Below are 16,126 nucleotides of genomic sequence, written 5' to 3'. Positions count from 1 at the left end.
TTTACTCGGTATTTCCCAGATGTGACTTTGAATTGCCCTCTGGTTCTCAGTGTGTGAGGTCAGGCAGTCCCAGAGCTGTTCTGCCTGTACCTGCCTGGTGCAGCAGCTTCATTACACACCTCAGCACATCTCCCAGCAGGCACCAGTGCCATTTTTTCCTCCATTGAACTTCATACCTAAAGACAGTGGGAACATTTCACACAGAATGGTTCAGGCTGGAAGGGACCAGAGTGGGGTCATCTGGTCCCACCTCCCTGCTCAAGCAGGGTCATCCCAGAGCACAGGGCACAGTCTTGAGTATTTCCAGTGAGGGAGACTCCACACCCTCTCTGGGCATCCTGCTCAGGAAAGAAGTTGTTCCTCACGTTCAGGACGAACTTTGTTCTTTAACATGGAATTCAGCAAGGCCCCACATGCAGGCAGCCAGCTAAAAAGCTGACTCCAAGTGACCAGGTAGATTCCTGAAGTGACACGCATGATGGGAACATGCTTCAAGGAGCTCCAGCAGCTGTAGGATACAGAGCTTTCCTTAAATGTATTTTTTTTTCATAGAGTCCATGTGTTGCCATATCCCTGCTCTCTGTATTACAGTATCCCATCAAAACACAAGCTGCCCAGTGGTTTTCAAGAACATAAGAATTTTCTTTTCTTCTAAGAGCAATAACACTTATCAACTTCTACTGAAATACCATATCAGCTCCTTGTCACTGGCAGTCTACAGTTCCTGCCGCTAAAAGTTTAATGCATTTACAGGAGCACTTAGGCATCAAGACTTTGATATCACAATCTGTTAGTCACAGGTGCTACATGATAGGTTTGTGTTAGCACATTATAGATCTTTTATCAGATACTGCACAAAATGTGTGTGTTTCTCTGCCAGGCAATCAGAATCAGGCTGCTGCATAGCTGATGAGTTACTCACCAATACGAGTTGTTGTTTATTTTAAACAGAACTTTCCCAGAACTGCACCTTAATGGATAAGTTAAACTCTAATTGGTCAAGGCCAGTGAAGACCAGGAACTTAATGGAGCCAGGAAAAACGCAGCAGGTCCATGGTGGTGCTTTGAGCATTGTCAGTCTTTCACAGTGGCATTCGTCAAGTCGAGTGATTAACATTGCTCATTTGCCATCACAGACAGAGTCATTTTGACAGCAAATTACCACTGGATCAATAGCTCAGCTTGTCTTTGGCAATTCACGTAGTAGCATGAGACCTGTGACAGCATGCCATGCTGCTGGCAGTGCTGCCTCAAAACCATGGAAAGAAGTTGGAGGTAGGGGAAAAACTCACCAAAAAGTCAGTTCAGATTGAAAAGTTGGAGATGTTTTCACATCCCTCCCAGGCTCCTTTTATTTTTTCTTTTTCCAGACGCTGGACAATACAAAAGAACTTGGCCTTGGGATTCAGCCTAAAGTGTACTTTCCATTTTTAATAAAATTAGTAATCCCATGCAAGTGTTGAAGCACATGCCTCAGCTTTGCTGTAATCCCCTGAGGAAAACATCCCTTCAGCACGGTCCCGGAGAAGTCAGGCAGTCAGTCAGTGTTGTGGCTTCACTCCTTGCATCTAGTTCCAGATGTCAGGAAATGCATCATTTAAAAATGGAGATGGAGCTGTAGGAGTTCTGAGTTGAAAATGCAAAAAGAATTCTCCTGTAGTTATCAAATTAAAGCTGTTTTTGACTGGCCTGGTGCTAACATCACCCCTACATGCTGCTTGCACTGACCTCAGTGGCCAAGAGAAAAGCAGATCTTTTGTGCACTGGCACAGTGTAAGGTCACCTGAGGTCTTTCTGTCACTAGACACGATTCACATCACTTGCATCCTTTTTCAGACATATAGGAAGGATTTCCTGCATAGAAAACTATTCCCTGACAAAGGCTGGAGCAAAGCTTCCCAATGAGAACAGGATTGCTGGCATGGCAGTGCTGTGTTGGTCATCCATGGGCCTGACCTTCCTCAGACGATGCTGGTGGCCAAACAACATTTTGTTGCCACCCATGGTTGATCAGAGAATCAAAGAATCACAGCATGGTTTGGCTTGGAAGGGATCCCAAAGCCCATCCAGTCCCACCCTTCCCATCCATCCAGACACCTTCCACCATCCCAGGTTGCTCAGGACCCCATCCAGCCTAACCTTGGACACTTCCAGGGATGGGGAGTCCTCAACCTCTGCCCACAACAGCCCACAAAATGTAACTTAAAGCAAAGATAGTGATGTGTTTGGCTTCACTTTCAACACCAAGTGAAAACTCCCACCTTCCTTGGCACTGAGACAGAAGCAGACACTTAATTTCCAGAGGTGAGCTCTGAAAGACAGAAGCTCTTCTGGATGACTGTGGCTGTGCATTTCTTGCCGATCTGGGGTCTGTCAAACCTGAATTCAAACCTGAATCTTTGTGAGCTCCAGACAGGTCTCTTCTGACCCAGAGATCCTTGAAGATCATCTGATAGGGCAGTATGGGGCTGTTTAGTTGCAAAATGACATTAAACACATTAAAAGTAGTCTTCCAAAAATTGAACTAGTTTTGTTGTTTGCTTCTGGGACCAATTCAGGATGTTGACTTGGATCTATAAACTCTCCTATAGATTAGATCTTGGTTGGGAAATGGACTACATTCCTTTCATGTGCTGTCTTAGCAGTTGAGATCAGCAGACTTGCTTTTTCTAATGTGTTTGGGAAGCAGAAGCAATATTTTATCTCCTGTGGTATGCTGCTGGTATAGAAATGTTCAGGCTTATTAATTCTTCAGGACACAGGAAAGTCTTCATCACCTGTGTAGGCAGTCATGGGAAAGGACCCACTGCAAAGACTCCATTGAACTCTTTCTCTTTTTTTTTTTCTTTTTTTTTTTTTTTGAAAGCAGCTGGAAAATATTAGTAATCTTCAGAGCCAATATACAGTACATATTGAGAGCCAGTAAATGATGCATATTATTGCAAATTCCTGTGCACTTCTGCATTTTATAAAACAGATAACTAAAATACTCACCTAGCCAGATAGGCTCCCCCAGGGATGCACATTTCCAAGCAGAGGACAAACCAAAACCACAGAACAGAACAAAATTAGCCAAACAGAATGGCTAAGTGTTTGAAACAAATGGTTTTAAGATTACTGTGTAAGGAGCGTGACCTCCTTTTGCATCAGTCAAGGCAACTGTGAAACTTTGTGAAAGAAGCTCACCACAAAACAGATGCCGGGCTATCTTAGGTAAATAAGTTACAAAAAATAATAATAAACCCCCCACACACACTTTTTACAAAGCACAGCTGTGTAAATATTGCATGAGACAGGGGAGAGGGGGAGAGATGTAGCATACACCCTTTTTTTTATGCAGAAGTTCTGCTCTGGGCACTGTTTATTAACATTCCCAGTACAACCATCACTCCAGTGCCTAGCACACAGTGCAGCTACTGTACTCCCTGCACATGTTTGATCTTGGCTTTAGAGGAGAAAACAGGCTTTATTTTAAAGGAAACATTTTCACCCAAAGATAAAAGGTGCAAGGAGAGGTGTTAGGAGACTGGGGGAATTAAGGATCATGGAATGCTTTGGGTTGGAAGGGACCTTTAAAAGCTCATCCCGTGGGCAGGGACACCTTCTGCTGTCCCAGGCTGCTCCAAGCCCCATCCAGCCTGACCTTGGACGCTTCCAGAAGACTGTACAGCACCAGGTACAGGAAGAAGACCAAATCTCATCTCTTTTTTTTCCATTCTCATTCCCACACCTTCTGCCACAGTGACTTTAGATATGCTCCTGCTTCTGCACCAGGTGAGGAGCAATTCTTAATTTCATTGTGCTGGATGCCAACTGCAATTTTCCTGCTTCTCAACTGCCAGGTACAGCACATTCCAACCTACAAAAATCTGCCCACAGAGAGGAACAAATGGCTCTTCTCAGCTAGACCAAAGGCTCACCTAGACAGGCAGTTTGCTGTCTCTGACAAGAGCTGGTGGTGGACACTTAAGGAGGGATAACAGTAGGAGAGGCATCCAGTGATGCTTTTCAGAGTACAGCCTCATGGATTTTGGCAGCAAACAGCTTGGTTTCACGAGCCAGAGGTTTTATTCACATCTTTGTGATTGACTGCCTTCAGTGAACTTTCCTTTCTGAGATGTGCTTTTAACCCATTCTTTATTTTGGCCTCCACAACATCTCATGGCAGAAAGTTCCAGTTTTACTCAGTGCTTCATGAGGAAGAACTACTTCTTTTGTCCATTGCCTGATCATTTTGCTGGATGCTTCTTAGTGGTTTTCTTTTCCTCTGCCAGAAGTAGTGAATAAATCATTCCCCAGTTACTTTCTTTACTTTCCTTTAAGTTAAGTGCTGCCCCAACACTTTGACCACAGCAGTCAGCGAGCACAGGGAAGCACAGAAATCCATCTCACAGCCTCTCAGCTCAGGTAACAATTTGGCTGAGTGGCTGCAGAGCCATCTTATACCTGCAGAAATGTCTGTGTGCTGTGGCAGCAACTGTGCTGTCCACCCAGAGTGAGTTTCCTGTGACTTCCACCCCAGAGCTCACAGTGTGAATGCAGTGACCCCCCAGACAGCCTAAAAAAGGGATGATGTTTTAAGTTCTCTTTCTATTTCCAGCTCCAAAGAAACTTAAATCCAGCATCAAGCATGGCTACAGCTCTGTTCTGGTTCCATCTTGCTCAGGGAAGAGCAGGAGATCCACAACATCCTCCACCTCTGCTTGTCCTCACCACTCCAGCACAGCCCTCCTGACATCATCCTTTCTGCTCTTCCCTTACATCAGTGCTCGCTGCTATTTTTAGTGTGATATACACCAAAAAGCATAACATAAGAGATCCTCTTGCTCAATTTAGCTGGAGAATTATAGGCTGTTTTACTGTTTTGTGTATAGTCTTCATTTGCCTCAATAGATTTGTGTGCAGATCTTCGAACCCTAAAAATCCAGACAAGTGAGGTGGTACCTGCAGCCTCAAGAGCAGCACTCTGGAGAAAAAAATGAGACTGTTTTATCTCAACAAGGGCTGGAGGCAAAGTCTTGGGTTCCACTTATAGGAGGGAAATCATTTTATTAAAAAAAAATGTAAGGATTTACAATCAATGAGATTTGAAAAATACAAATGTATGGATTATCTTTCTTCGCATTCAGTGTTTTATTGCAGCAGCCCACGTTTGTCTCCAGGAGTATTATCCATGATGCAGCACACTAATGCACTACCTTGCTCTGAACAGGAGAAAGCACTTTGGATCTAGTCCAGGTTTAACCCTGTCTTAGGGCTTGCTTTTACTTTTAAACAAAATAGCAGCAATTGGAAGTCAGGCATCATCCTGACTCTTCCTCGGAGCGTGGCCAATCCTACATGTGAGGAGCAGCTTTGAGGAAGAGGGTGATGCTCACTCCCACTTGGTTCATGACTCCTCTGCCTCTCTTTGCCCTTTCAGTCCCTCCAACCCATCTCTGTTTCCCATCTTTAAGTGAAATTCCCCCAACCACAGGTAACCTAAAGGTGCTCTGCAAGGAGCTGCTCCCAATATCTGACACCAGACTGATCCCTGAAAAGACCCGTCATCCAGGCAGAATTGCAAATTCTGGCTGTTTGGAGGTTTTAAAAATTAAAATATTCCCCCAAACAGCTGTATTTCTTATGCAAATCCCCCGCCAAATGGTACCTTGTAAGTATTAAAGAAACTGTTTGTCCTCTGTTATAAAATGATCATCTATAAACCCATTAATTTGGGGTGGGGGGAAGGTTTGAAGAGGACAAAGCAGTCTTACAAACCACATTTCTCCCATGCCCTGTGAACTGTCGTGCTATTGTGATTTTACAGTGCTATTTCTCTACTTTTGCTGGGTTTTCCTCTTTAATGTTATGTGGATAACCCAGAACAAAAACTGACACTCAATTCTGAGTAAACAGTGGCAGTGACTGAATAGGAACTTGATGTCAAATATACAACCACCCTGGGAAAGTCAAAATCCATTGCTTTCTCCTCTCTTCCAGTTGTGTCCTCTATAAGTGTATTATCCATAAAATTAGCAATTTAAAAAGGCATCAAAACATTATTTTTCATATTCATAGCGTCACTTTAAAAAAAAGAATGGTTAAAAATCGATTTGCTGGCCTCTTGGGGAAATGCTGTAATGTTTTTGGCTGTCTCCTACTTTCTGCTGCCAGCTAAAAGTACCATCTGGCTTGTTTAGGGCCCTTTTCCATATCAGGTGCTTCCAAAATTCTCCCCAACCAGAGGATTGTTTCGTTGGGTTGCTCTGCCTGCTGAGGCATGTGTCCTGGGCTGGGAATCCTACTGCTTCTGTTCCCTGCCATCTTGCTGACAGTGGTGTGTGTATGTTTGGGCACGGATCTTGCTGCCTCTCTCCCGAGGACATTTGCATCATTGTCAGCTGCACATATTAAATTGATATGCAGGGCTCAGAAAACACGTATCCCATCTTTTGTCCCTTTGTTTGTGCAATTGTTGTGGTTTTAATTCTTCTTTGACACCTGGAATATCACAAAGCTGCTGATAATCTGTTGGCTACTAAGGGAAATGACATTGATAGGAGGATAATGTGTGTCAGACTTATATCTCGATAATTGCAGACACACCCCGAACCCTCGCAGCCCGGGGAATGAATATCCCAAATCCATTATTAATTTGGAGAGTCGCATGTGGCAGTTGGCTGTGGTGTCATCCTCTCCCTGCAAGAGTCACTTGCAAGGGATTTTAAGGCAGTTTGGGTCGATTCTGCATGGCTGGGTCGATCTGTGCCTGTACGAGTCGTTTTTGGTGCGTCCTTGCTGCCATTTCGCGGCAGCTGGAGGAGCTGTGACAAAATGGGGTGGATGTCCTCACTTTTCACAGGAGGAAGGAAGGAAGGAAGGAAGGCAGCTCCCCACGTGCCTTCTCCTGCTCAGGAGCACCAACCCAGGCAGCTGAGAACTGATGTTGGGTACGTGGCACCAGTTGATGGTGACACCTCCTCCTCGGGACCTTTTGTTTCTCAAATTTACCAATTTCCTTGGAAATAGAAACACGGCCCTAAAGGATTTATGAGCAGATTTGAAGCACTGTAGTTGCAAAGTCCAGGCTTGATGTGATTGCTGGGGAACAGGAAGGGTGTTTTGCACTGCCGTAAGCTGTCTTGTCCTATTTCAAAAATGATCTGTGCCATACACTGCTGACTTTTCCTGTCCATCCATTAAAAAGTGAATTATGAAGAGTGCTGAGACAAACAGATAGGAGTTTAACCTTGTTAGTAAATATCAGGTAGCTGATATATACTGCTAGAATGTTACATCACAGCCTCGCTCTTCAATAGAAGTTTATGAAATTATCTTGTTACTATATAAACTGCCTTGGCTGGGTACATTCTTCCACAGGGTTATTGTTTGCTGGATGTTGGCACAGTAGCATGACTCCAAAGAGTCAGTTCACGATGTGGTGAATTTTAAAGACTTGGGAGATGGCCATATCTATTTTTCAGCAAAGGAATGAAAGCTTTTTTCCTTTTATATTTTTCTCCCCTCCCCTAAGGTATTAAAAGTTTCAAAACATGTGCTGAAATGAAAAGGAAATAATAACTAAAACCTGGATGGGAAGTAGTGCCTCAGAGTACTGACTTTATTTATTTGTTTGTTTCCCCCAAAATCTTAGTATTTCAACTACAAGTTAATATTTTAAATCAAATAAACCTGTTCTGTGAACTAGTAAGGTACTTGAACTATTATCACACATTATTCATTTATTTCTGTGTGAGTGCAATAAAAATTTTACAAGCTGTAATCTTGTTCTTTTAATAGAGAGAAAACTATGCAGAATATGTTGCTTAGAGTATTAGATAAGCTGCAGTATGTTAATCAAATATTTTCGTGATATGAGGGCAGTTGAGAAAACAGTACAATTTTTGCTAATGGCACTGGTAAGTAAACAGATCTATCATTACATTGTCATGAAAAGTGACATTGAGCAGAAACACCCTGCCAATCCCTAGAAGATAAGTATTTAATGTAATTAGACAGACACTGTCTCCTTTGTTGAACGTAGCATTAATCACCCAGAGAAGTCCAACTTTATATGAAATGGCTTTTTTCTGATATGTCTTTGTATTAGAAAGCTTCTCACTTGGTTTTGCCACGATGATATATTTGAAGAAATGACTGCAGCAGCTACATGGGTTTCCTCATGGCACATTTCTTGCTGTTCTGTGATTTCCATAATATTTAATTCTTTTTTATTTAGCAGTGTTGCATTATATAGCTGTGACTTGTTCCTAAGTCTAGAAAGCTACATGCAATTGGAGCTGAACCTCTTTGAACCAGTGTAATGCATTCAAGTTATGAAATATAAAAGCAACACAAATAGCTTCCATTATGTTCTTCAGTCCTTCCTCTGTGGTGTTAGCACAGGTTCATTGTTATGGCATGAGCAAAATGTTTCTTGCCTCAAATGCTTGTCCATAATATCACACACAAAAAAAACCAAACCAAAACAAAAAAAATAAAAAAAAGAACTTCTTTTTATGAAAATCTCATTGTTAAATGGATGAAAAATGTTGCCCCCTTCCAGAATTCATTGGCACTACATTTTTTTTATCCTCTTTTTTTTTTTTTTTTTTTTTCCTCTCCTCTGTTGCTTGTAATTTGTACTGTGAAACGCTGTCTGGTTATGAACTGGTATCAATTTGAGTCAGTGCACAGCTGTGTCTTCCCACCTTCTCAGTGGTGCCGAGGGCTTTGAAGGGAAAGAAAAGGGTTTAGTCAGAGATGACAGCCAACTTCACCGGGTAACAGGTGGAGGTCAAGTTGGTTTATTTGTTGGGCTGAACAGAGTGCAGAGATGAAAAATCTTTGCCATAATAAGGTTTAGGAAGAAAATGCTGACTAGTCTAAGCTTTGATTCCAGCTGACAGATCCTTTTCTAGTGTTCATTACTTGATTTCACAGTTCAGGCAATTTTAAGAGGCTTAAAATTATGTTTCTGCTCTCCTCTATAAAACTTTCCGATCACTTTCTAATTTTTGCTTTAAGTAAAGTTATAGGGACTCCCTGATATATCACTCCTGCCTGTAGACTCTTATGAAGTCAATATGCCATCAAAAATGTAAGGATAAGCTTTTTTTTTTCAAATCCTTGCTTTTACTGATTCTTTTAATAAATGAAGTAAAAAAATTCATGTATAGGCAGCAATTCGATTAGAAAATTAAAATTAAAAACTTTCTAAACCCTCCCCCTGAACAGTGGCTAGTAAACTAAGCAGGATGCTTAAGAAGCCAGTGTTCCTGTGTGTGAATTTGGGAATTCTGTGCTGAGTTGCAGTCCCTGTGCTCCATCCTGAAAGGGAGCCACAGCCAGGCCCTGAGAACCAGAGCAGAACGTGCTGGCTTTGTGTGGCACTGCTGGGACTGGGGTGACCACACACAAAAGGATTTCACCGGGCTGAGCTGCTGCCTTTGGGTCTCTCCCAGTGCCCCCTTCCCTGTGCCAGCTCCTGGGAGGGACACCCTTTTTCTTCCACCACCACCACCTTCCTACCTGCTGGAGTGGGCAGAATAGGATTATCTTTAGCCATTTGCTAAAATCTTCCCCCTCAGACTTTCTATTACTTCTGCATTCATTCTTTGCAGGAAGAGGAAACTCACTGGTCAAACCCTTGGACACCAGAATAGTTGCATGCAGTTTCCCAGGGAGCCAGATAGCTCTAAAGCTTCCCAGTGAGTGACAGTTTCTCTCTTCTATTCTTCTGAAACATGTGTTTTACACATATACTGAAAAATGTTAATATCAATTTACAGCCAGATCCTTGTTTTTTTTTTTTTTTTGCTTTTGCTTTTTTTAAAAAAAAAAAAAAAATAAAAAAGTTAAAAAATATCAAGTCTCCCAAAGTATTTACACTTAGAGCACCTCAGCACACATGTCACTTTTTTTACGTAGGAAAAAGTGTTGGATGCTCTTATACACATAACATCATTGGGCTTTTGAAAGCTGTTAGCTCATTCTGAGTTAGTGGCAAGAACGCTGGACTTGCCAGCACCAAACTGTGAAACCTTTTCTGTGTGACTGGTAGAAATCTCATGGGGGTAGAAATCCAAAAAAAAAAAAGGGAGGAGGGGGGGATATAAATCTGTGCATTTGGATTCGAGCAGCTTCACTAGCATGATATCAACTTTGTCCTAGAAGTCCTCGAATGACAAATCATTTGGGAGTGTTTTGGAGAATGAGCACTGTATGCTTTCCCTGGTTTTTTACTCTTTCCTAGGTGTCCATTATTTTCCACTGTCAGGGAGAGGATTCTGGACTAGGTGGATCCCTGTAATCTGATTTGGCATGGCTATTTTTCTGTGTTTCCTAAGATCATGAGATCAAGTTATGTAGGATTATTTCATAATGCCAAAGCAGCAGTTTCTGAGGTTGGACAAAGCTATCTAGCAAAAGTGTCTGATAAAAGAAAAATCCTGTCCCATACTGTAGCTTTCTTGGTCCAGTGAAGCAGCATCCTCACGCACACAAATCTTGTAAAGTTGCTTCTGATAGCTCCCTGTGTCCCTTGGTTTTTGTAAGCTAAAGTGCCATTTTCCTTTTTACAGCTTAATTGAACCTAAATGCACCTATTTTCTGCAATGTGGTATTTTGGTAATTTTGCTATTTGCTCGTAAGTTTTCCCTTAAGCAAACTGAAAGCTTCCCCTTTATCACTTCACTGGGCCAAGATTTCACACAGTATCCTGCTTGCTACGAAATATGATAGTGTTCTCTCTCACCTTGTTTCTTTTTTCTTCTTTTACTTTCTTTTATAAAATCAGGATATCTAAGAAACCCCGAACACCGCGGAGCACTTCATGGTGGGTGTGCTTATTCAAACAATGCCAATGCTCTCGTTCTCGGTGCACAGAGTTTTTGTGTTGGTTTGGGGGGGATGTCCCAGCTGCCCCCTCAGTGTGGATTCTCCGGTGTCTAGCGGGGACAGAGCTCGTGCCAAGCACTTTGCCGGAGTGCCAGCGCTGGAGGGGGCACTCCCATGGCACCTCTGCCCTTGCCCTGCCTGTTTCCATGGAACTTGCAGGGGGATTTTCCCTGGGAGCTCTCTGCCTCGCTGCCAGGGGTGTTTTCTGGGTGGCAGAGGGCTTGGGCAGCTCCCAGGAGCAGACCTGCAGGCAGCAGGGCCATCCAGGCTCCTCTGGAAACCATGCCAAAGCCAAAGTGCTCTGCCTTCCCTCAGGGAATCCTGGAGCCACTGGGAATGCAGAGGAGGGAGCTGGTCTCACCTGGCTGCTGTCACCTGTGGGGAAGTGGTTTCTGTCTCTCTGCTGGTGGCAGGTCCCCAGTGTCACTCCAGTGTGCATTTCCAGGAAGGAGCACAGCAGCCACAAATTATTTCTGGTGTTGTGGAGGGTTCAGTCCCCTGACTGTCACACACGGGCAGTCAGAGGGGGGAAACATCAGGAACCACTGGATACCAAAACATAACAGTTCCATGAGTCCACTCTTGACCTGCCAAATTATACATCCCTTGGTACAATGCACATGAATTCAGTTTGCAACTCTTTCTTCCTTTGGAATAACCTATAAACTCTTCACCTTAAATTGTGCAGAAATCAGGTGGCTTTACAGTCGGTGGTAAATCACCTGGGCTATTTTCAATTGTGACCACAGCTCTTTCATTAATTAAAACACATGTTCAATGGCACTGTACACCAATTAAATCTTCAAAACCAATATTAGCACCAAACTTAGTCTTGTCATCATAAAAGTCATTTGAAAACATTACCATGCAGTAACTGAAGTCACAAGTCCAGAAAATCTGCATATTTACCCATCTCCATCTCATGCCTGGGGCATTTAGCACCCATCATTGTTATATATAGCCTGGGTAGCCAATGATGGCTTGATGACATGCAAATAATGAGCAAATTATTTTTAATAAAATTAAATAAATAAATAAAACCCCCAAAATTTTACTCCATCCTCTTCAGTTACTAAGATTTCCTTTAGTATCACTCGCAATTTAGGATCCATATGCATCTTCAGGAAGATATAGTTGAAACATAAATCTATTCTGGGTCTTTTACTTGCAAAAATATCATACCTCAGCTATAATCATATGCAAAGACTTTTTAGAGGGCTTTGTAAATGCCATCCAAATTTATGATGGCATTTTTTGCCTTGCAGCTATAGATGTTCCATCCCCAAAGCACCCACATAAAGGTATATTCTCCTATGGATGGCTGCAGTTTGTCCCTGCTGCTATATCTAATCTGCCAAGTGTGCTGAAAAACTCTCAAGTAGCATTTGAAATGAAACAAATGTAGTCATGAATTTTAGACGAGATGTCTAAAGACGTCATTAGAATTTTTTTTTTTATTCTTCTTGCAATATATATTTGTACAATGGAAAATTACGCCGAAACTGACATTAACTCAAAGACAGAATTCAACTGTTATCCTGCTGTTTATTGCTCTTCTCATTAAAGTTTTTAAATATATAACTCATGAAATTATGTTTTGAAGAAATTGGTAAGATATTGAGTACTAGTTTATTAGTTATTGAAAGAACTGCTTGGGTGGCAGAGCAGGAATGAAGCCTAACTTAAGCGACCTAAAACAGTCCAGATGATGCTGTAAACACAGATACAAACAGACAAGGTAATACACTCTATGAGAACGTTGTACCAAACAATTTAGGCAGACTTTCATGGGGTAGGATTTAATAGTAATTGTGAATATTGTAGTGCTCAGCTTTAAAATTCTGAAGGCAAGGTTGTCCGTCACTGTAAACTGATATTTCTCCTTCGCAAATGGATCTGGGCTCATTTGCAAAGGAGAAACTTCAACCTTCTTTTTCTCTAAGTGACATCAGAATTTTGATTCTAACTTGAATTATCATTTTTGGCTAAAAATTGCTAAGGAGTCCAAAAGCATTTAAAACTTAAAGCCATTGAATCCATTTAATGCGCCTTTGGCACCTCTCTCTCTCTCTCAGTCCTTTTTGAACATTCTGGTCCTCATTTTAATCAATCTCTTTTTATTAAGTTCTTTGGCTCATTTACTTGTACGTGCATTTGCTTTATTTTATTTGGATCATTTCTTTTGTAGTGTCTTGAAAAAGAGTTGTGACATTTCTTTTGGATGGCTTCTTAAGTATCTGGCAGTCACCTATGATACGATGTTGATGGGTACGGATAGATTAGCTCTGTTTTCCTGATGATCTGTCAGATGTCGAGTTCTGAGGAAACTGGATGTGTGTGTTGGTGATGCATATGCAGCAGTTTGATAAGTGGATAGAGGGGGAGCTTACATTTTTCTTCTGTAAAAATCACTGTTTATTAAGCTGGATTTAGCCTTGTGAAGCGAGGTGCTCTGCTGGCAGGTAGTTAATCAGTGATCATGGTAACTCCGGCTGCAAGCAGGGGAGCCAGTACCCATTCAGAACGTAGAAACTAAAGAGCACTTCATTAGGATGAGTGAATTTCCATCTGTGTTGGATTTTGTGTATACTGGAGCAATTAATACCGTAAACTGATGGATGGCAGTCAGTGTGATCCTATCTCGGCTGATGACAAAGTTTGCTCAGCACTAAATAGAACAGACTTACTATGACTGGCAGGAGGGTAGCCGTCAACGTTTCAAGAAGCTTGAAACTAAGAATTCCCCAGGAATTAAAAGAAAAAAATAGAGCAGCTGATCAGCCTTTCTGTTGATACTGATTTCAGTGGAATTGCTGGAATAATTCACACAGAAGGATGAAAATTCCTTGAAAAATGCTTCCCATGTATCAGTTTTTTTTCCTTCAACAGCCGACTTGTTTTTCTGCTTCATCTGTTTGTTCTGCATGTTGTCGAGTTCATGGTCCACCTGGTAATACCTGAGCTTCCATGATTCCTTTTCCTAGTGTGCCTTGGGAAGGAGGATCCAGACCATGTTTCACTCATAGCTTTTGTTATGAAATCTCCATCAAGAGTCTAGTGGCAGAGAGCTACTGGGAATATTGGGATAATTATCCAAAGGTCTTTGGAGATGAATATGAGCTGGTGTACAAACGTAGCTAACAAGAGATGGAGTTGTTGTGTGAGACGCGTGCAGGTAGAATAATGTCAGTAATTAATCAAGTGAAATTGGATGGATTTTCAGGTTTAGGTTTGGAGAGAAGGGGGATTGTTCTCCTCTTGCTATGACTCCGCTCACTCCATCAGAGTTAATCCTGATTTTTTTAGTAAGGCATGTGGCAGGTACATGGAAAAGAGGTTTGCAGATACTTGTTTGTTCTGGGGAGGATCTGTGCATTCAATTCTCACGCATCATTTTTGGTCCATTTAAATATATATCAGCCTCATACATGAACATTTGAAGACCTTTAGCTGTACTCAAGGAAGACTCTTATGTGGTGCATTTCTAATACTGGCAAACATAAGGAGGTAGAGGAATTAAACCCACCACAATGCTCCAGTGCCCCTTAGAAGATGAGGAACACGAAGTTTTCCTGTGCACTCATTAAACTTGGGCTGGAGGTTTGCGAAGTGCAGAGTTTTGGAAAGTCTTTCTGCGGGACTTCATCATCCAATGGCTCCAGTAACCAGAGTCTCCCAAGGACAAGGATCCCATTTGCGCTTGCATTATGCATTTGAGCAGAAGGGTGTGATGCATGATGTGGAATGAACAAAATAATAACTCGTGTGTTTAGGGAAATGCCAAATTAATGAAAATTCAGAAAGCTCTAATGTTGAAAAAGCACACAAATTCCTTGACAGAAATATAATGCTGCTGCTAACAGTTTCAAGATTATTGTTGTCTGAATTTTCTGCTTATTGTGTACTGCAATTAAAATTCTTCTCAACCGAAAAACCAATGTCAAATTAATATTTCCTTTTGGAAAAAAATACGAAAGTACACATCTTGTTCCATTTAGCACCATCATGGTCTTTGATCAGGTTCCCTCTGTCCAGTGAATAAAACAGATTTATATTAATGGGAGCAGGCTCAGACCATATATGTTTGGCATACATGTAGAATCACATGAGCACAAGTACAGTAAGTTAAAGTAGCACACCCACTCAGGCTTCCATCTGCGTTTTATGCCATAAATCCCTTTATTTTCTTCTTTTATTTAGCAATTAACTTCTCCATTTATTCTGTAGTTAAAAGCTGCCATAAGATGAAAATAGACAAAAGTCTGATTCTCTTCTCTCTCACTCTAAATAACATTCAGAGGAGACTCAGACCTGGATTCTGAAAGCTGTGCTTCCTAAAAGCGCCAGGTGTGACTGTGATTTGGACAAGAGTCCTATCCACAGAATAGTGAGGAACACTTTTAACCCCCACCTGGGTTACCCAGCCGTTGTGTTCTGGCTGTTCTTGTTTATCCCTTGCTCAGAGCAGATGGATGGAGAGAGGCAGGGAACGGGGAGGATCCTTGGCTCCATTCCCTATCCACCGGCCAGCGCAGCTGAGACGGGCTGGGGGAGATTGTAATTTGTTGCTGCCCTGCACCAGAGAGCAGAGAGAGGAGAGCAGGGACTCAGGGGTGTCCTTAGAGCTGGCACTGCCCCTTCCTCAGGGTCCTGTGAAGTGCTGAAATCTGGTGTTCAGTGCACTGGTCCCCAGTAATCACTGAGGAAAGCTGTCAAGGCAGCTCCGTCCTCCTGGGATGCATCCCCAGCTCTGCCCAAGCTACCTTCAGCCTTAACTTTTTAATTTCCTGCATCTCTGAGCAGCACAGGAGGGGCCCTGCGGACTGAGGGCCGCTAAATGTGTTAAAACTCATTAGGTTTGGAGCAGAAGCCCCTTAAAACTAGCCAAGAGTCTCAAACGTGGGTGCCAGAAATTAAACACCTAATTCAATGTTTAGCCACCTACCTTTAGTTCCTTCCTCATAGTTAATATACACTGTGCCACCTCATAGGTGGCCTGATTTTCATAGGCACCAGGCACCTACAACTAACTCAAGTGTTGAGACTGCTCACCTAAGTGAGGCTTGTAGAATTCAAAGTTTTTCTTGGTGATTAAACAAGAGTGCCCTCGCTCTCAGCTCCTGAAAGGAGCTTCGATAGAATGACCAGTATGGTAACATATGGCTTAGCAAGGGGAGGAAAAAAAGAAAATGAGTATTAGAAATGGATGGACTAAAGAATACACAGGATATATCAGGCACATTAA

General features: G+C 42.2%; 1 protein-coding gene across 19 annotated transcripts in view; it reads left to right on the top strand.

The window, feature by feature from the left end:
* NFIA (nuclear factor I A) overlaps window positions 1-16,126 on the top strand; it is a 350,043-nt gene that overhangs the window by 278,154 nt on the left and 55,763 nt on the right. For 7 of the 19 annotated variants that reach the window (XM_021542504.4, XM_021542512.4, XM_021542494.4 and 4 more), the window contains 2 exons: window positions 9,606-9,692; window positions 10,781-10,819. The exons of 8 other annotated variants lie outside the window; for them this stretch is intronic. In XM_021542504.4, the coding sequence (XP_021398179.1) occupies window positions 9,606-9,692; window positions 10,781-10,819 (126 nt within the window). The remainder of the gene's footprint in view (window positions 1-9,605; window positions 9,693-10,780; window positions 10,820-16,126) is intronic. 4 more of the 19 variants (XM_021542570.4, XM_021542527.4, XM_021542552.4 and 1 more) reach the window with 2 other exon arrangements.

Source organism: Lonchura striata, chromosome 8, assembly GCF_050655825.1.
Source record: "Lonchura striata isolate lonStrDom1 chromosome 8, ASM5065582v1, whole genome shotgun sequence".
NCBI classification, from domain to species: Eukaryota; Metazoa; Chordata; class Aves; order Passeriformes; family Estrildidae; genus Lonchura; species Lonchura striata.
Note: the sequence above shows the minus strand (reverse complement) of the source record. Positions and strands in the feature narration are given on the sequence as shown.